Genomic DNA, 21,761 nt, shown 5'->3' on the forward strand with positions numbered 1-21,761 from the left:
GCCCGGCCCGCCACTGTAGTCCCGCCCCCTACCCCGCGCGTCGCGTTCCCGCCCCTCCCCGCTCCCCCGAGGCCCCGCCCCCTTCCCCTGGGCGCTCTCCTGTAGCCCCGCCCCTATCCCCCGCGTGGTGCGTTCCCGCCGATCCCCACACCTCTAGCTCCCCCTCGTAGCCCCGCCCTCTTCCGCGCCGCGCGCCCGTATAGCTCCGCCCCCTACACTCCCGCCCCTCAGAGCGTCTAGTTCCCTGCGGCTCTGCGCGCTCTCAACCTCCTCATAACCCCGCCCCCTGCTTCTGGCGCTTTTCTGCAGCTCACCTCTGGCGTATCCTCTGCTTTGCTCGCAGCTGGGCCTCCGGACTGTTTCCTGGCCCCAGCACCCACTGCCCCAGCGTGTGCCCGCACTAGTGGACAGCAGTAGGCGAGCAGGGAGAAGAAGGCAGTAGGGAGGCAAATCCACCGCAGTGGCTCCGCACATCCCATCTCCCTGCACCGGCTTGAAAGCATCACACCCATGCACCCAATTCACTCGTGCATTTTCTCGTTTATGAACATTTATGAGCGCCTGCGCCTAACACAAGCTAATGAGAGGGTAGGTGAGGGCCTCCCATCTTGGGTTTCTCACCATCCCAGGAAGCTGTAATAACTTACTGCTAGCCCACAACATTATTCTCATCTCACACAGGTAAGTGAGCCCCAGGCTGGACCCCTAGGCCCGCCATCGTTGTCCTTCCTGTCCTGTTACTGAGGCCTGCCAAAGCTCTTCACTGGTGGTGACCATCCAGGCTGTGCTCTCAAAGCGTCAACCTAAATCTAGCTGCTATAGAGAGGTAGGTGCTATATTTAGAACACACATTTTCCACTTGGCCTTTTCCCCAGTAGCCATGAAAATATAGTACAAGTCAAATATAGGTTGTGAACGTGATCATAGTCTGCGAGGGCTGCACCGCTGTCCCTGCACAGCCTCTAACAAGGTCCCACAGGAGGACCACAGTCCTGAGCCAGACCTGAAGGTGGCCCTGGGTGCTGGTGACAAGCACAGTGTGGAAGGGCAAAGGAATTGTCCTCTATGAGGGTGTTTACCCCTTCTACCCCTGTTCAAAAGACCAGTAGAAAATCACTAGCTTCACTGAACCCCCATCCTAAATTCCCTGGAAATGCAGAACCAAATAGGGTGGGGTGATCTCTCCACCCTGGTGCATTGAGCAGTAGCTGGGGGGGGGGAGGGGGTTCCGCCCTCAAAACCTTGATTTGCCTTTAAAGATTCCAATCTGGATTTGTCATCTATGAGACTTATTAACCCATCCACACCTTTAAAAAATTCATCTAATTAAAAATTTTTTTTAATCTTTATTTTTGAGAGAGAGAGACAGCATGTGAACAGGGGAGGAGCAGAGAGAGAGGGAGACACAATCTGAAGCAGGCTCCAGGCTCTGAGCTGTCAGCGCAGAGCTTGATGCGGGGCTGGAACCCACGAACTGTGAGATCATGACCTGAGCCAAAGTCGGACACTCAACTGACTGAGCCACCCAGGCGCCCCTCATATAATTTTATATTTTAGATGTATGCAAACATTTTTTTTTAATTTTTTTTTCAACATTTATTTATTTTTGGGACAGAGGGAGACAGAGCATGAACGGGGGAGGGGCAGAGAGAGAGGGAGACACAGAATCAGAAGCAGGCTCCAGGCTCTGAGCCATCAGCCCAGAGCCCGACGCGGGGCTCGAACTCCCAGACCGCGAGATCGTGACCTGGCTGAAGTCGGACGCTTAACCGACTGCGCCACCCAGGCGCCCCGATGTATGCAAACATTTAACAAGTTCTATATGTTTAATATGTTTAATGTTCACTATGTTTTCATCACACTTCCTATCTAGTCTACAGTAAGTTCTCAATAAATATTTGTTGAATGAATAAAGGGCTCACTATATTTTTTTCTAACGCATTCATTCATTCGTTCGTTCGTTCATTGGTGCTGAGTCCCTGCCCTCACAAAGCTTACATTCTGGTAGTGTTGGGATAGATAATAGCCAAGTAAGTACATGTGTAGTGTGTCAGATGCTGATATGTGCCATAAAGAAAAAATAAGGCAGAGAAAGGGTATGGGGAAGAGAGCAAAAAGATTATTTTGTATAAATGGTTATGGATAGCCATGCTAAGTTCTGCAAGCCCAGGGAGCATGTACTGGGTTAGGACTGTTCGTAGCATTTTGGAGGAAAAACAAGGGAACCAATGTGGCTGGAGCAGAGGGGAATTAAGAAATGAGGGCAGAAATATGGGTGACCAGTGATTGGGCAGACCATGCAGGGCCATGGCCATTTTGGGAAACCTATATGGAAGAAGAATAATAGCAAGGGAGGAAAAAGAGGAGTAAGAGGCTTTTGGCAAATGTGTAAGGATTTTGATAGAGTCATTATTATAATACTATTAACTGCTAAAGATATTTATTATACTCAACAGAAGCAGACTAATACCAGAAATATGATTTATATTGTCAATAATGATATATATTTTTATTTATTTTCAGAAGTATGTTATGATAGGAGATGGCAAAATACCACACCTTAAAAAGCAAGCGCATAAGGACAGACATAGACCAAGGGAACAGAATAGTCAAGATATAACCCTTCACGTATATGGTCAATTGATTTTTGACAAGGCTGTCAAGACCATTCAATGGGGAAAGGAAAGTCTTTCCAACAAATGGTGGTAGGAAACCCTGATGTCCAAATGCAAACAAAAAACAAACAAACAAAAAAATCAAGTTGGACCCTTCTCTTATACCATTTAGAAAAATTGACTCAAAAAGCAGCAAACCACTAAACTTAAACACTAAAACTATAGAACTCTTAGAAGAAAACATAGGAGAAAAGTATTCATTGCATTGGCTTTGGCAATGATTTCTTCACTATGGCACCAAAGGCATAGGCAACATAAGAAAAAATACATAAATGAACTCCAACAAAATTTAAAACTTGTGCATCAAATGACACTATCAAGAGAGTGAAATGACAGTCAATAAAATATTTGTGAATCATAGATCTATGAAGGATTAATATATAGAATATAAAAAGAACTCCTGCAACTCAACAATAACAACAACAAAAAACCCCAAGCAACCCAATTCAAAAATGGGCAAAGGACTTAAATAGACATTCCTTCAAAGATATACAAATGGCCAACAAGTGCATAAAAAGATGCTCAATATCATTAGTCACTACAGAAATGCAAATCAAAACCACAATGAAATATCACTTCACACTTGCTAGAATGGCTATTCTCAAAAAGTAAAAACTAAAACAAAAAATGGAAAATAATAAGTGTTGGCAAGGATGTGGAGAAATTATAACCCTGGTGTGCTGCTGCTGAGAATGTAAGATGGTGTAGCCACTATGCAAACAGTGTGGCAGCTCCTCAAAAAGTTAAGCATGGAATTATCATATGATCCAGTAATTACATATATCTATCTATCTAATCTCCAAAAGAATTGAAAGCAGGGACTTCAACAGATATTTGTACACTGATGTTCATAGCAGCCAAAATGTGGAAATGAACCACATGTCCATTATCAGACAAATGGATAAACCAAATGTGGCATAAAATGGAATCGTATTCAGTCTATAGAAAGGAATGAATTTCTAGTACATTACAACATGGATAAGCCTTGAAAAAATTATGCTAAGTGAAATAAGTCAGACACAGAAAGACGAATATTGTATGATTCCACTTACATGCGGTACCTAGAATAGGCAGACTCATGGAGATGGAAAGTCAGGGGCTGAGGACTGAGGTGGGAGGAATTGGGAGTTAGTGGTTAGGATCACAGAGCTTCAGTTTGGGATGATGAAAAAGTTCTGAAATAGACAGTGGTGATGGTTGCATAACATTGTAAGTGTGCTTCAAGCCACTGACTTGTGTACACTTTTATGTTATGTATATTTTCACAATAAAAAAGTAGATGCAAATTGTGCCTGCATTTCTCAGAGTAGGAAAAGGAAACAGATGCAACCAGCTTATTGAGCAAGCCGGACTCAGCAGGTGTAAGCAGAAAGTAACTTTACTCCCTCCCATTACTGATTTCAAATGTCTTCTCTGCACCTGTTCTTTAACTGCCTTTGAATGATATTTTATGAGGTTCCAAAGCCTGTCTTCCTTGATTGGTAAAGTTGTCATCTGATGTTGGCACCCTCAGATTGTGGCAGATTTTAACTGCTGTCATTTTCTAGGGTGATTCGTGGGTTCTTTTGAGGACCTGAAGTGACAGAGATCTTTCTCTCACAAGTCCCTTGACAGAGGTAATGCCTTTGCCAGCTGTCTGCTTGCATCTCCCCCTAGGACCCTGGTTAGGGCCCCCAGACCCTGCAGGCAGTCTTCTCCAGTAGGGGCCCTCAGAGTCTAGCATCTGCTCCTCTCGCAATGTATGCATTCTAGTCACACCAAATTCTGGGTGTGGACTGCTGTGGAGAACTGGCCAGCCTCAGTTTCTCCCCTCTGGTGCCCATTGGGTAGAAAGAAATCGAGAAAAGTCTCGGCCCTTTGACTGCTCTGAAATTCCAAGGAACTGTTAACTAGTGCTCTCCTCGATCTCCTAAGAAACTACCTTCTCTTCAGTAGTTTGAAGGTGAGAATGAGCTACTACCCGCAGAACTGGCTTCCCAGTATCTCTGTGCATCTTTCTGCACGGACTGTGCAGCCCTGTCCTTTAGAATGGGGGAGTTCTTCAGTTGTATTGTGGGGCCCCTTCCAAGGCATCAAGGGGTCCATTTTAATATCTTCCTACAGTGGAGCATTAAATCATCCATGTCCCTATATTCCAAGCAAATCCTTTATAAAATACAAGGGGGCAGTGAGGGGGAATGGAGACATGTTTTATCTGTCATTCTTGCATGGGATCACTGATAACCCCCAGCCTTCCGCATCATACACATGTCATGTGAGAGGGAACTTCAACACTTGCACAATCAAGTAAACTTCCAAGGACTGGGATGCATGCTTCCCTACTCTCTCTAACCTTGGTCCCTGGTGGGAAACAGAGCCCTTACAGAAATATCTTGCCACCTTTTGGGATGAGCACTGGGTGTTGTATGGAAACCAATTTGACAATAAATTTCATATATTAAAAAAAAAAAAGAAAGAAAACTGAAAAAAAAAGAAATATCTTGCCAAATATATCTGCATCTTTTCCTGCCTTATGAAACATAATTTAATGAATGTAGTTGAATTAAAAAAGAGAGAGAGAGAGAGATCTCCACACCAATACCCATTGTAGTGAAATTTTTATACACTTGGGAGAAAAAGAACATGTATAAGCTTCCTTGTGTGCATGTGTGTAAGGGGCAGGGGATAAAAACAAGTTATGTACAAAGAATCAGGGATAGACTAGCTTATGATTAGCAGCAGAAACTGATTTGAAAAGACTTCTTGTAACAACATGAGAAACAAAAGACAGTGGAATAAAATCTTCAGAATATTAAACGAAAGTGATTTCCAACCTAGGATTCTATACCCAACCTAATATTAATCAAATGCAAGAGAAGGTTAAGAATATTTTCAAACATGCAAGGTATAACAAAAATGTATTTCCCAGGCACTATTTTTGTACGTAAGCCACCAAAATGAGGGAATAACAAGAAAGGCACAGGAGATTGGATAAGGAAATTTCCCAAATGATGGCAAAGGTGGAGAGCAGTATGACAGCTATGCCCTGATACACAGATGGCATCAGTCCAGGCTTCAGGAATGTGACTCAAGAGACAGGCACATGGAGGAGTGACATCAGGATGCCTTCTCTTGTATCATCTTTTTAGACTAGCTCGGGGAAACCATTTCACCTTGTAAATGTACTTTATTTTTTCAAGTTTATTTATTTTTTAGCAATCTGTACACCCAACATGGGGCTCAATCTCATGATCCTGAGATCAAGCATCACATCTTCCAACTGAGCCAGCAAGGCACCCCTCTAGAACAGTTTTTGATTTACTGAAAAACAGAAGATAGTGCAGACAGTTCCCATATACCTTCTCACCCAGTTTCTCTTTTTATTAACATATTGTACTAGTGTACTTGTTACAACTGAGGAAACAGTTTTGATACTCGCTAATAACTAAAGGCCCCAGCTTAGCCAGATTGCTTTAGTTTTTACCTAATGTCTTTTTGTGTTCCAGGATCCCAACCAGGATGCCACGTTACACTGAGTAATCAAATCTCCTTAGGCTTCTCTTGACTGTGATAGTTTCTCAGACATTCCTCATTTCTCATGACCTTGATAGTTTGAGAAGGGCTGGTCAGGGTTTTCTGTTTTGTTTTGTTTTACTGAAGTATAGTTGACAAACAATGTCGTATTCATTTCAGGTGTACAACATGTGGCTTGACATTACTCAATGCTCACCATTATAAGTGTAGCTATCATCTGTTACCATCCTATATCATTACAATATTATTGACTATATTCCCCATGCTGCATTCAACTAATAACATCTTGAAGAACTTTCCTCTCAATCAAAAACTACCCCTTCCCCACTCCTGCCTCACTTGATCATTTCCACTGAAGGTCAATGCATAAAGGAAGAAGAAACTTCTTTATTCCCTAGGACCTCTAAAGATAACTTTATTTGGGACAGAAATGACAAATGCTGAAATATACCTTCATCTTGAGAAGTTTTTGGTTCCATATCCAGCAAAGCTACAAGAATGAGTGGTAAGGTGACTCTCCACAGCATTTTGAGGAAGGCAGATGGTTTGAGGTAGGAAGAGATCTAGGAGAGGGAAAGTAATGCCAAGTTTCTTTCACTGGCCTTTACCTATTCGACTTCCCTCCAGACAGTGTACATACACACACACACATACACACACACACACACACACACACACACACACACACACACACGCCTGCACACAGTTTGTGGGGAAGGAAAGCTTAATGCCCTCCTTATGAAGGAAGGGGAGGTGACAGAGATATTATGATGCAATGAGGGCCGTTTGAAGGACACTGGTAACATTATGAGGTCAGGATACTTACTGAAATGTTTGCATATGTGAAATGCATTAGATTAAGTCAGCGTTCCTCCCTGCTAACATCCTAGTGACGACTCTGACTCCTACCCACAGTATGGGATTTTAAGACCGAAGGAATGAGACCTGGGACAAAACTGAGACAGCAGGGAGGCATTGTACCAACTGGAAGGTTTTCCAAGTTGGCAAATTTGTGCTATTTATTTCTGTACAGAAATAAATAACTCTATGTCCCTATGGATATCAAGGAGGAAAAGCATTTAAGCACTGCGCTTCAGATTAGCAATTTCAAGACAGCCTTGAAAGGGTTTGAAAAATTGATTGAACATGTAGCAGCCCAGAAAAGAGATGAAAGAGCAGGCCTGTTTATACAAAAAGAAGGTAAGATCAGTGATTATAGGGCACCCAATTGGGTCTGTGGATTAGAACTGTCCAATGTTTTAAGCCATCAAAGAGAAGCAATGTTGCTTAATAGCAAAGACATTGACTGGGAGGCCTGAGTTCTGACTCTGTCCCTAACTAGCTAAGTCGTCCTGGGGAAGCTTTGTTCATTTCCTTGAACCTAAATTTGAGACATCAAAAGTAAAATTAAGGGGTTTCATTAAGTGGCATCTAAGAATTCTTCTGTGGGATCTACCTCTGATGTCTTGCTGGTTGACCTGGGATTCCCAGTAGTGCACAGTGACCATTTGCGAGCCATAGAAGCTGCCCTGCCACCTCTTAAGGGTATCATGAGACCATAAAGACATTCATAAGCAGGGCAAAGTTTTTCTGAAACTTTTGTTCACTGCCTGGGCCTCCCCTTATGTCTCTAGGATGGAATAATTTGGAGCATGCCAAGGTAAGGGGAACAAGGTAGGCAGTGGTCTGCCATGATCATTAACAGCAGAAATACCAACACAGAATGGAAAGTACACCACCATGGTCAGGACTCAAGGGGACAACTTCGGGGCACTGAGGACAGCAGTGACAAATAGGGCTTAACAGCAGAGTAAAAGACTAATGGAACAAATCCTGCTGTTACAAGAAAAGCAGCAGAGCCCATACGATTAATTGCAAAGGGGTCAGCATGGCCAGCCTCTTAATGTGCCAGGCTGGACAGCCACAAATGAGTTAAATTGTTGACTTTCCATATTCAAACACAAAACTGGTATTATTTGAATAGTGTTTAAGAATTTGTAAATCACCTTTAAAAATATAATTTAATTGATTCTCACAACAAATATTACTGTTATTGCTATCACCCCCATTTTACTTGTTAAAGGATGGGAAGTACAGGTACATCTGCCCAAGCCACTCAACCTCTATGTGTTAGAGCTAAGACTCAGGGCTTCTGGATGTAGTATTTAGATGATTGTGAACTTGGCTGGGCTTTCTAAACCTGTAGACAAAACTTTTATTTTTTAATTTTTTATATAGTTAAAAAAATTTTCCCCAGTCTGTTTACCTGTAATTTATCTGTAATTGATTTTCCAAACCCTTACCACTTTTGTTGAATCCTGTCTGGATCTCAGCTCCCCTTGGCCAAGCTTACATCATCATAAGAAAAAGCAATGCCAAAAGACAAGAATTCTCTCAAACTCCCTTTACTCCACTTCTGAGTTTCCCAAACCAGCACCTGTCATTCTTCGATCCCTCCTCTTCTCCAAAGCTATCACTCTACTGCAACAACTTCAAAATCTCCTTTTTTTTTAGCTTTGTCCTCTCAAACTAAAAATACAGCCAAACGTCCTGACCTTGACTTGTTCTTCCCTATAAGCTGCCACCGTATGCCTTTCCTTTGATTCACCACTAAATTTCCCCACAGTGTCACCACTTAATTTTCAATCTACTCAAGTCTGACTTCTCTCATCACTTTGCTGAAAATGCTCTTACCAAGGTATTTCATCACCTAATACGGCTGCCGAATTCAGTCAATTGTTTTCATTTTCCAGCTTACTTGGCTATTTCACTGCATTAGCAGCTTGCTGCCTCTGCTTCCAGAAACTGGCTCCTTCTGCGTGTCTCATCACACCTCTCTTTTTTTCCCTTTCTCATTCTTTCTTTGCCTCCTTTTTTTTTTTTTTTTTTTTTTTGAGCCTTGCCTGTGTTCTCTATCAACCTTAAAGCAGAGACTCCACCTACATAGTCTCCTGAGCCAGATATCTTGCTATATCCTTTGACTATTTCATGATGGTATCTCACTCTTGGGTTATTACAACAGCCTTTCAATATAATAGTCTTCTTGCCAAGTGTTATTGCCTTATTTTTGAATTTTTTTTAGACAAAGAGAGAAAGAGAACATGAGTGGGGGAGAGGAGGAAAGGAGGAGAGAGAATCTTAACCAGGTTCCATGCTCAGCTGGAAACGAAGGCTCGATCCCACAACCCCGGGATCATGACTTGAGTCAAAATCAAGAGTGGGATGCTCAACCAACTGAGCCACCCAGGTGCCCCAAGAGTTATTCTTTTATTTTTTTTTTTTAAACTGCCACATGGCTGGCTAATTAACTCAGCTTTAAAGTCCATACATGTTGGGGCGCCTGGGTGGCTCGGTCGGTTAAGCGTCCGACTTCGGCTCGGGTCACGATCTCACCGTCCGTGAGTTCCAGCCCCGCGTCAGGCTCTGGGCTGATGGCTCGGAGCCTGGAGCCTGTTTCCGATTCTGTGTCTCCCTCTCTCTCTGCCCCTCCCCCGTTCATGCTCTGTCTCTCTCTGTCCCAAAAATAAATAAACATTAAAAAAAAATTTAAAAAAAATAAAGTCCATATATGTTAACTTGACATTCGAGGCTATTCTCAGCCATGCTTCAATCTACCTTTCCAGCCTCAGCTCCTGGAACTTCCCTTCATAAACTTTCTGTCCTAATATGAACTTTTCAGCATTCCCAATGACTTATGACTCTGATTTTGCATGTGTCATTCCCCAAGTGTAGAGTGCCTTTCCTCCCTCTTTTGTGCCTATAACTTTTGCTCATCTTTTAAGACCCAAATCAAATGTCATCTCTTTGTCAGAACTTTCCCCAGGCAAAGCCATCCTTAGCACACTGTTAACTTGCCATCTCGAGGAATTTCCCTGCTGCACCTAACCTGCTGAAATGTGTGTGTTCCTGCCTCTTCTTTGCCATAGCACTTGAACTGTGAGTGCTTTGAACGCTTTATAACCTTATGGTTAGCCCAGAGTCTTATATCCAGGAACTACTCTTGAAATGTGTGCTAAGCAAACAAGTTAACCTTGCTTTCACTTAAAGCTTGCAATCACAAAGCCACATTGAAAAACTTCCTTCCTCTATAGTATATATGTTTATGTGTACGTATATGTAAATATGTATATATTTTAATAGATATATAGCAATATATATTTTATATAATATTATACTATAATATGCCACAGTGTAATGTACAATAGATATATAGATATACAGTATAGATTTGATAAAAAAAATAAGTACAGATAAATTTCCTTCTATGAGAGAGGGACTGACCTAAAAGATTGAGAAAGAAGAAATATAATCTTAACTTTCATCAGACTTCTAATACTAGCATATATTCATATTTATTCATAAGTACTGGAAAATAGGGTCTACTTCTCATGATAGGCAAGAAGCTAAAAACTAGAGAGAATGTTTTTTTTTTAATTTTTTTTTTCAACGTTTATTTATTTTTGGGACAGAGAGAGACAGAGCATGAACGGGGGAGGGGCAGAGAGAGAGGGAGAGACAGAATCAGAAACAGGCTCCAGGCTCTGAGCCATCAGCCCAGAGCCTGACGCGGGGCTCGAACTCACGGACTGCGAGATCGTGACCTGGCTGAAGTCGGACGCTCAACCGACTGTGCCACCCAGGCGCCCTGAGAATGTTTTTAATGTAACAGTGTCTATCTCAAAAATGATGTCAAGGAATTCACCCAAGGAATTCATCTGTGTAATATTACTGTTTGATCATCTTGTCAAGTGACCTGAGAGAATTAAAGTCACCCAGGAAAGGAAAGTTTCATCATCCTCATCCAGTGGCATTTACAGTAAGACTCATTTACAAGGAGACACATCATGCTCACAATGGTGTGAATTTAAAGCAGCTAAACTATTTGAATGTCTCATAGGAATTTTACGTTTAACATGACCAAGAGGGAATGCTTTATTCTCCCCCCTCCAAGACCCATGGTCCTTCCTCAGTTGCTTCTGTTTTGGTCAATAACACCAATACTTGCTGAGTTTTAAAACCAAAACCATGAGTGTCATTCTAGAACAGGATTCCTCAGCTTTGGCACTATTGACATTTGGGGCTGGATGATTCTTTGTTCTGTGTATGTGTATGTGGGGTGAAAGAGGGGCTATCCTGTGCATCGTGGGATGGTTAGTATATCTGGCCTCTACCTACCAGATGACATAGCACTTCTATTCCTAGCTGCAACAATCAAAATTGTCCACAGTCAACATTGCCAATGTCCCTGTGGGAGACAGACGGCAAATCCTCCCCTGGATGAGACCTGTTGCTCTGGAATCCTGCTTGTCCTTCACTCCCCACTCCTGCCCCCAACAGCTTCCAGTTATAGGTCTTTGTCATTCTACTTCCAAATATATCTCGCCATCGCCAGTGCTACCTCTCAGTGCCTACATCACTTATCATCCAATTGAGGACACTTTCAAGAGTGAAAGGGGTTGTTATTATTAACTAAGTTGAGAATATCAGTATAAATTGGACTTTCCAAGACAGCCCAGGATGTACATTGGCTAGCGCATCGTTCTGGCCAAGCCTCCACTACCTGAATCCCAGATTGATGCACTAGCCCTTGCTAGGTTTATAGCTGTCGCTCTTATAGCTGTCACTCTTTATAGCTGTCCTTACAGCAGCCAGTGTGCTTTGAGAAAAGTTTAAGGCAATACCTTACCATCATGCTTACTCTCATGCTTAGAATAAATTACAAACTACTGACTCCAGCTTAACCCTCCTTGGTAATCTCACCTCACACCTCACCTCAATATACTCCATATCCATAGACCTTCTCAGAACATGAGTCTTTGGTTGGCCTCTGCCTAAAATGCTGTTATCTAGCTTTACACATGGCTGAATTCTTTTTGCTTATTAGGTCTTAGCTTAACTGTTTTTATTTGTGTCCTTAGAGAGGCTTCCCTGCCCACCAACACTGATAGATAGAGAATTCTCTCATAGCTCCCTATTGGTTTCCTTCCTAGCACTTAGCTCACTCTATACCTACTAACTTTTACTTTGCTCCTAAGGTATAATATACATACATTGGAGCCCAAAGAACACAACTAATCTTAAGTATATAGCACAGAAAATTTGGACATTGGTAAACATACCTGCAGCCGCCAACCAGATCCGACAAAGAACATTTCTAGCATCCCAGAGTCTCCTCATGTCCTGTCACCTCTCACATTAGATAACCATTAATCTAATGTCTGTCTCTAGTAATTAGTCTTGCCCATCACAATCTGTAAATAATTTATTTGTTGGTTTACTTGTTGATTTGCTGTGTCTTCGACTAGGACATAAATTCCCAGAGGAAGGGAACTTGTCTATCTAATTTTGCATTCTAATTCCAGTGTCTAGCTCAGTTCCCACACATAACAAATTCTCAATGCACCTTTGCTTCTAATTCCTTCTTGCCTTTAGACAGAACAGTAGCTCCCAGGTGAATCACCAAGTTTGGCAAAATCAATATTCAAGTATGGTGTGTGTGTGTGTGTGTGTGGTGTCCAAATAGGTTCAAAGAACCTATCAAGAATTACTCCCTTTCCTTGAAGATGGGCTCTAGCAGACACTCTTGATTGGTAAAAATTTTCCTGACAGGAAGGAAGTAATTCACCTTCCGATCTTTGTATTCCTGAATAAAACTCCTAAAATAGTTGAAATATAAGTTTTGGAGGAAAAACTAAACACCAAAGTAAAATATTTTCTTCTAATATTTTAATCAAGGGACTAGTTCTGTTTCTAATTAAAAGAACCTTAAAATGCAGCATAATCTGGTTTTAATAGGTTGAAATAATGAAATAGATTAGAAAATAGAAAAAGAAGCTGAGAAACGCAATATAGTCCTTGGAGTCTAATAACGATGTTCCTGCATTTTGTTACGATGCAGATGCAATTGATTATGACAAGTTTTATGCAGCCGTGGAGGAACTCTTTGGTCCAGAAGTGAAGAATCAAGATGTGAAATGTTTTTACAGGAAGCTCTGCAACAACCCTGATGTGTCTGTAGACTGGTGTGAGGTAGTCATTTTTCATGTTCATTGTATGAAGCCTGGGTATTATTTCTCCTTGTTCAGGATGAATAATTTAATCAAAAAGTTACTCCCACAGAGGTTAAGCTCACAATGTGTACATGGTATGTGTAAATTCCATAAAGATATGGCCACCATTAGGGTGCCTGGGTGGTTCAGTCCATTAAGCATCTGACTCTTGATTTCAGCTCAGTTCATGACCTCACAGTTGGTGAGATCAAGCTCCGCATCAGGCTCTGTGCTGACAGTGTGCAGCCTGCTTGGGATTCTCTCTCTCTTCTTCTCTCTCTGCCCCTTCCCTGCTTGCACATGCTCTCTCTCTTTCAAAATAATAATAATAATAATAATAATAATAATAATAATTTAAAAAATGATGTGGCCACCATCCCTAACTGAACGTGAGTTAGAGGTTTAAGTGTATTATTAATAGGTAACTCTTAGACTGAGCCGCCAAATGGAAGAAGTATACATGCGATAACAATAACCAAGATGTTAATTGCCTTTGTTACATTCTAAATGAAATACCCCTTTTCAATTGTTTCATTGTATACAAATATAATACAGAGAAGAAAGAAAAGGATTATTGTTGACCACCTCTTACATTTCCTGAGTCTCTTCCTTGTCAGTGTATCACTGAATGCCTTCCACCATTGCACATAGAAGCATGTTTGGTGAAGTGATGTATGTATCATGGCAAAGGAGAAAGGATGCCTCTGATCTTTGTTTAAACTCACAGAAGGCTACACTCTGTAGATATTTTTACAAACCAGATTTTTCTTATTCTAAAAGGATTAAGGTAGCTTACAATTTTAAAAAAATTGCACATGTGCATACAAAGCACTTAAAGTAATATTAAAAATTAACAGGCTCTTTTTATTAATCAGTAGATACCATAGACAAAATGAAAAGATTTAAAGGATTTGACTATCACTTATAATAAGCTAGTAGATATATAAAAATAGAACTTTGAACCCAAGTTATAGGTAAGACACATCTTCTCAACGATATGTGGGGCCATCAGAAAACTGTACGTGTATAAAGCTAAAAAGAACATTTCAATAAATTCCAATATAATAAAATTATAAACCAATAATAAAAGATAGCCCAAATCCCCAAGAACCAATCAAACAAGAAATAATCAATTAGTTTTGGGGAAAAATTGCAAACAAAAAAAAATCTATCAAGCCTTTAAAGACTACATAATTCCCACATTATACACATTTTTGTACAACTTAGGAAAGGCTGCAAAGCTATCCAACTCATTTTACGAGACTAAAATAACATGAATTGAGCAAAGATAAAATGTCAGGGAACTATAGGCCAATAGTACTTATTAATACAAATGCTAAAGTCCTAAATAAAAGTTTAACAAGTTGCATCCAGCAGCACATTAAAAAATCATTCCCGGGTAGAATTTACACCAGAAAAAGTAAAGGCAATTTAATATTAGAAAGTCCCATAACAAATTTCATTTAACAAGTTCAAGGAGAAAAAATAATACAATAATCTTAATTAAAAGTTAGCAAACCACGACCCGTGGGCCAAACTGGACAGCCATTGTTTTGTGAACAAGGTTTTTTGGAACACAGCGACACTCTCGCATCCACATACTGTCTGTGACTACATCTGTGCTACAACAACAGAACTGAATATTGTGACAGAGTCTGCAAGATTTACTACCTGTCCCGTTTCAGAAAAAGGTTGCTGACTCCTGATCTTAAAATAACATAAAAATTAAAAAAGATATTTGATAGAAATTCAATAGCTATTCTGCTTCTAAAAAGAAAAAAATCTTGGCAGAATAAGAATGATAGACATTCCCTTTAATTTGATTTAAAAAAAAAAACTGTGCTCATTTTCTGTAGCTGCTGTAAAAAATTCCCACAAATTTGGCAACTTTTGCCCTCAGCTTTATTGACAAACAACATACTGTGTAAGTTTAAGATACACAACGTATTAATTTGTACATTTATGTCAAAATGGTTATCGCCGTGGGGTTAGCTAACACTGCGATCATGTCACATAATTTCCGTTTCTTTTTTGTGGTGAAAACATGAAAGATCTACTCCCTTAGCAACTTTGAAGTGTATAAAGCAGCATTTTCAACTATAATCGCCAGATTATAACTATGATCCCCAGAATGTATTCATCTTATAATCGGAAGTTTGTCCTCTTGGCCAGCATCTCCCCCCTTCTCCCATCCCCCATCCCCCGGAAACAACCATTCTAGTCTCTGTTTCTGACTTCAGCTTCTTTTGAGTCCTCATATAAGTGAGACCATGTCTTTCTGTGTCTGAGTTAAAAACTTAGCATAATGCCCTCAAGGTCTGCCCACATTGTTGCAAGTGGCAAGATTTCTTTCTTCCTAAACTTAACAACTTCAAGAAACACATTTATTATGTCACAGTTTCCATGGATCAGGATTCTGGGCACAGCTTAACTGGGTCCTCTGTTCAAAGTCTCACAAGTCTGCAGTCAAGGTGTTCTCATTTGGGAGCTTCAACTAATGAAGAATCTGTTTCCAAGCTCATTCCAGTTGTTAGCAGAATGCATTTCCTCGTTGTATGACAAAGGGAGTAAACTTTTTTTGTTTGTTTGTTTATTATTTTGAGAAGGAGAGAAAGTGCGACTGGGGGAGGGGACGAGAGAGAGAGAGAGAGAGAGAGAGAGAGAGAGAGAGACAGAGAGAATCACCAGTAGGTTTCACACTGTCGGTGAGGAGCCTGATGCAGGGCTTAAACTCAGGAACTGTGAGATCATGACCTGAGCCGAAGCTGGACGCTTAACCCACTGAGCCACAAGGCACTTACTAAGGGACAAAGCTTTTTATTGGCTGGAAGCTGGAGACTAGAAGCTGCTGTGATTTTCCCAGAGGCTGTCTGCATTTCTTTGCCATATGACCCTCCACTTAGGCAGTTCACAGTTTTGCTTCTTCAAGGCTGGCAGGAGAATCTCTTCTCCAGAGCCCCCGAAGACAGTCTTATACGATGTAACATAATCATGGGAGAAACAGTCCATCACATTTGCCTTATTCTTTTGGTTAGAAGCAAGTCACAGGGTCTATGCATACTCAAGGGATAAGGGTTATGCAAAGGGGTGACTCATTGTGTGGAGGGAGGGGAGTTACTTAGGATGTGCCCACCCTAGAGACTTATAGAAATCTATTTAGGTAAGGACCATTTTTAATGGTGAAATGCTAGAAACACTCTCATTAAAGTTAAGAACATGAAAAGGATGCCTGTTATCTTTACTACCCTTCAACATTTTACTGGAAATTGTAAGTAATGCCAAGACAAAAACAAAACCAAAAACAAAAAAAGGAAAAGGAAGTAGCATGTAATAAAAATATAAAAATATATATAATTAAAAATGCAAGTTGTCATTATTTGTAGATAATGTAGTTGTCTACCAAGAATACACAAAGGAATCACATGACAAACCCTTAGAACTAAGAGAGTTCAAGAGAATTCAAAGAAGATAAACATGTCAGAATCAATAACTTTCACAAACATAAGCAATAACTCACTCCCAGCATATGCACATAAATGTAACAGGAAGTTTCCATTCACAAGAACAACAAATAGGGGCCCGGGCAGCTCAGTCAGTTAAGCATCCAATTTTCGCTCAGGTCATGATCTCATAGTTCATGAGTTTGAGCCCCACATCAGGGCTCTGTGCTGACAGCTTACAGCCTGGAGCCTGCTTCATATTCTGTGTCTCCTTCTCTCTCTGCCCCTTTCCTGCTCACGTTCTGCCTATCTCTCAAAAATAAATTTTAAATTTTTGTAAACAAAAATTGTTAAAAAAACAAGAATAACAAATAGTAGAAAATGTCAACGGATAAATCTACCAAGGAATGTATAAGACTATCACACCTAACTGAAGGATTAAGAGAAGATCTGGAAAATTATTAAGGCACTCAATTTACAAAGATCTCAATTGTCCCCAGTAATTTGTTAATATTTATAAATGTAATAATTCAATAAAATAGGTTTTTGGAATTAATACAGCTAAGCTAATAGATACCCAACACATCAGTAATTGAATTTTAATACATCTCTTCTCAATTTAATAATTCTTATAAATATTTCAGGTTGCTTTTAGAAATTGAAAAACATTCTCACAAACTTCTGGTGAGTACTAACAAGCCTGGAAGCTTCCAGTCTCCAGATTAGCATGAAGATTCTACTGTGTACCATATTTTTAAAGCTTTTTCTTTTTTCAAGAAATGAAAATAAAAATACGATGTTCACTTAGATCTTTACTTGATTATGATATCAAAAGCAAATATATGAAAGCACCATATGTATAAAAATATATATCTAGGTGAAAGTGGAAAGGGATTACCAGAGAACAAGGCTCATGTATCAAAGACAACGAATTGTAATTGCCAAGCTTACTTCTTTTTCCTTCTTTCTCTCCCTCCTTTCCTCCCTTCCATCTTTCCTTTTTGTTTCTTTTCTTTCTTTTTTTTAAAAGCCCGCTGTGCCCATGGAAATGTTTTAGCAGAGCTTGCATTATAAATATTTAAGCCTTCTGGGGGCGCCTGGGTGGCTCAGTTGGTTAGGCGGCTGACTTCGGCTCAGGTCATGATCTCGCGGTCAGTGAGTTCGAGCCCCGCGTCGGGCTCTGTGCTGACAGCTCAGAGCCTAGAGCCTGTTTCGGATTCTGTGTCTCACTCTCTCTCTGACCCTCCCCTGTTCATGCTCTGTCTCTCTCTGTCTCAAAAATAAATAAATGTTAAAAAAAATGAAAATAAATAAAATAAAATAAATAAATAAATCAATATTTAAACCTTCTATTCAATGGTCACTTTTCCAACATGCCTTGGGTTTTCAGCTGAAGATTTCTGAGATTTCCAGCATGGTTACCTGATTTCTGTACAATGGTGACCTGTTTTTCTGGAACTACCACGAATTAATGTTTGTATTGCTAAAATTAGAGTGAATTATGGTCATCTTGTCAGAATACGCTAAATGGAACTTTAAAGTAACTGCTGGTTATTCCTAAAGATAGAACACCTGAAATGAAGGTTGGGCCAGGACCTGATATGCTCCCTGCTTAGATGGTTCAGGTCAAACCAGACAGCTGTATTAGTAAGACAGTCAAAGAATGACTGAGAAACATTGGATTGTTTTTCCTCAGTGAAGGTACAACACAAAATCTCAAAGAAGCTTCACTAGGAGAGACCATCATCCTTGAGGTTGAACCCTTAGAAACTCTAGACCTGCACTGCCCAAAACACTTCGTCTAGCTACATGAGGCTATTTAGTACTGGAAATGTAACTAGTCTCAATTGAAATATGCTGTCATTGTAAGATACACACCGGATTTCAAAGATGTAATACACAAAAAGATTATAAAATATCTTACTATTGGTTACATGTTGAAATTATATTTTGGACACATTGGATTAAACAAATACACTATTAAAATTAATTCTTTTTTTTTTTTACATTTTTTTATGTGGCTACTGGAAACTTTAAAGTTATATATATTGTTCTCATTATATTTTTATCGGTAAGCACAGAAAATGTCAAAAGAGACATAGAAGGAATTCCTCCTCATCAACAAAGATGGATTTTTGTTGACAAACAACTGAAAGATGGACAGACCATAGAAAGTATTCAACTTTGTTCTTTGGGAACAGTATCAGAAAAAATAAGAAGATATTTGTCGTTGTTCTCCAAGAGCATAAGAATAAGAGAAAAAAGTTTAATATAGTGTGTTTAAATATCACAAGTTCAAAGAAAATGATATAAGTAGCCACCATGATTGGAAATGTTTATCTGAAGAATGTGATGTCAAATTCTTTACTGTCAACTCGTTCTACAGAGAAGTCAAATGTACAAAATGTCCCTTTTATTTGGGCACAAGTATAAATAGAGGCCCAGATATCAAATATGTGAATATTTGATATATTCATATATCAATATATATATAATATATATGTGAAATTATAAATTCATATATATATATATAATATGTGAAATTATAAATTCAGCTAATTGTTAAAGCAAATATGTTTTGTCCTCCAATTTTGAAAATATGCCTTAATAATGCCCTGGAAGTCCACGTTAGAATTTAAAATTCTCACACCTTGCAGTTTCACACTAAAATATAGAGACAAGGAGAGATTTAGCGCCAGCCCACCTCCCTTAATTTTGCACCAATGGCCCCATCCCACATTATGGGGGACCATGCATGCACATATATGGATACCTCCAACCCATATGTCTAAGCTCCTTCTCCATCAGCACTCTGCCTTGGGGACTCTTCAGTCCTAGGGGTGCACAAACCAGTGGTGTGTGGTCCACCCTCATGAGGATGTACCTAAAAGAGACTTCATGGGCCTGAAAGGAGGCTTGGAGCCCTTTAGGCAGGGAATTCTGGGGCCTCAGGAATCTAGGACATGGTTTAAAAGCATGAACTCCTGGTGGACAATGGCCCCTTAGCATCATGAACTAGAGTGGACCCTCTAAAGCTGAGCTAACCAACAGTAGCCACAAGTGCTAGTTACATTTAAATTAAATTAAATTAAATTAAATTAAATTAAATTAACAATTCAACTCCTCAGTTGTGCTGATTACTTTTCTAGGGTTCAATGAGTCCAGAGACTATCATATTGGATAGGAGAGATTACAGAAGAGTCTTGCCATTGCAGAAAGTTCAAATGGCTCTATAAGCATGGGTCCCAGGGCATGGATCTAAAGCAAGATTGCAAGTGCAAAGGCAGTTGTTTTGTCCTTTTTAATCTACTAATTCAATAAAATAGAAGATAAATATACATATGAGCTATCTATCTATCTATCATCTATATCAACAAAAGCCCTTAACCACTGAAAGACTTAAAAAGTTTGAGAAATCAAATGAACAATAAAACAGTCAGTAATTTTGCAGGAATACAGAAATGGCTGTCTTTTTCCTAAATCTTGTAAGTGTACAAAATGAACGTGTTTTTCCAAGGATCTGGGCTCAGTCACACTGTGTAAATCCTTTGGATATTGTCCCACCTATTGGTACCTTAAATTCTATGTCACTAAACTTTGAGTAGCCATGGTGTTGACAATCATCCTTACTGTTCTCAATTTTTTAATGAATATTTCTCACACACTCAATGGTTCATGTGCTGGAATTTCTAATGTGATATTTTTGGATCCCTAAAAATATGCAAATGAGTATATAACAAATGATTCATGTTGGGGTGCCTGGTGGTTCAGTCGATTAAGCATCCAACTCTTGGTTTCAGCTCAAGCCGTGATCTCACGTTTTCATGAGTTTGAGCCCTGCATTGGACTCTGCAATGATGCTGTGGAATCTGCTTGGGATTCTCTCCCTCTCTCTCTATTTCTCTCAAAATAAATAAATAAACTTAAAACAAAAACAAAACAAATGATTCACGTGAACATCAAATAATTTATGCATTTCAAGAAATAAAGAAGTCTGTTTATATTATATCACACACCTAGATTCAGGAAACCAATGCTCAAACCAATTAACTCTGGTTAATCCACTTACCTGGAGTTCTGCATTAACGGATAATTTGGCCTCTGTGTATTTTGTAGGGTTCTCTGTTTTGAAGAGAGAGAAATATGTTACAAATGATTTGTTGTAAATAAACAAAACACTCTTTTGTTCTTGAAATAAATGAGTGAATGGATGAATTCAGTCAATCCAGATTGTTTCATTGCATAGATGAGGAAATGCAGCCTTGTTCTTTCCCACATCTACTCTCTCTTTCTCCTTCTCCTGACCTTTCCTGTTAGAACACCAGAATTATCTCACATTTGTTTTTTCGACACCTCCTTTTTATGTTCTCATTTAATCTTCATGACAATCCCCCCCCCATGTAGATTATGGAGGATAATGTTATTACAATAATAAAGACGAGGACAATGAAACACAGAAAGGTTAATTGACTTACCTAAAGCCACAGAAAAAATGAGTTTTGATCCTGGATCTGAGATTTTCTCCTTCTCTGTCCAGTAATTTCATATGACATTATTCAGTCACATCACTTGGGTCTTTATAAATCACACACAAGTTTAATACGAACACTTGTGACCAGCCTCTGCACACTGTATGTATATAAAGGATAATGAGGTTGGAGAAAATAGTTCAGGAAGCCTCTTTTATTGTTCTGTCATTTTCGTCACAAACTATCTGTGCCAATGCTCCTAAGAGGCATTTCTATTTTGAGCAATGTGACCTAACCTTTCTGAGCTTCAGATCCATCATCTGTAAAATGGAAATTCAGTGCTGGAAGATTAACTTTTTTTCAGTTTGGATTACCATTTTTTTTATCAGCCAGTGTTAATCTTATCAGGTGATAAGAACTAGGTTTATTCTTTTAAAGTCAGGCACTGAATATACAAAACTGTTTCTGAATATAAATTTCTTTATGGTAGCAATGTCACAAAAAGGTACACTTTGTTTTTCTAGGTTTTTAGATGCAAATACACTTTTCCCCCTAGGTTTTAGATATAAACACAGTTTGAAAAATGGACATTTATAGAATAGCAAAAAATTATAA

At 39.6% G+C, this 21,761-nt stretch overlaps 1 protein-coding gene and 1 long non-coding RNA gene across 4 annotated transcripts in view; both read left to right on the top strand.

The window, feature by feature from the left end:
• The first annotated feature begins 214 nt into the window (after positions 1 to 214).
• Positions 215 to 1,567, top strand: LOC128313086 (uncharacterized). The gene is made up of 3 exons (XR_008293291.1): positions 215 to 588; positions 682 to 826; positions 1,358 to 1,567. It is a non-coding gene; the product is annotated as an uncharacterized LOC128313086 (long non-coding RNA).
• A 757-nt stretch (positions 1,568 to 2,324) lies between these two features.
• The window catches only part of WDR64 (WD repeat domain 64), a 148,025-nt gene continuing 128,588 nt past the window's right edge, over positions 2,325 to 21,761 (top strand). The window contains exons 1-2 of one of the 3 annotated variants that reach the window (XM_053209589.1): positions 2,325 to 2,388; positions 13,087 to 13,217. In XM_053209589.1, coding sequence (XP_053065564.1) covers positions 2,385 to 2,388; positions 13,087 to 13,217 — 135 coding nt within the window. In that variant the 5' untranslated portion in view covers positions 2,325 to 2,384. Of the gene's footprint in view, positions 2,389 to 6,904; positions 7,389 to 13,086; positions 13,218 to 21,761 lie in introns of those variants that run through there. The other 2 variants (XM_015072869.3, XM_027046321.2) reach the window with 2 other exon arrangements.

Source organism: Acinonyx jubatus, chromosome E4 (genome assembly GCF_027475565.1).
Source record: "Acinonyx jubatus isolate Ajub_Pintada_27869175 chromosome E4, VMU_Ajub_asm_v1.0, whole genome shotgun sequence".
NCBI lineage: Eukaryota > Metazoa > Chordata > Mammalia > Carnivora > Felidae > Acinonyx > Acinonyx jubatus.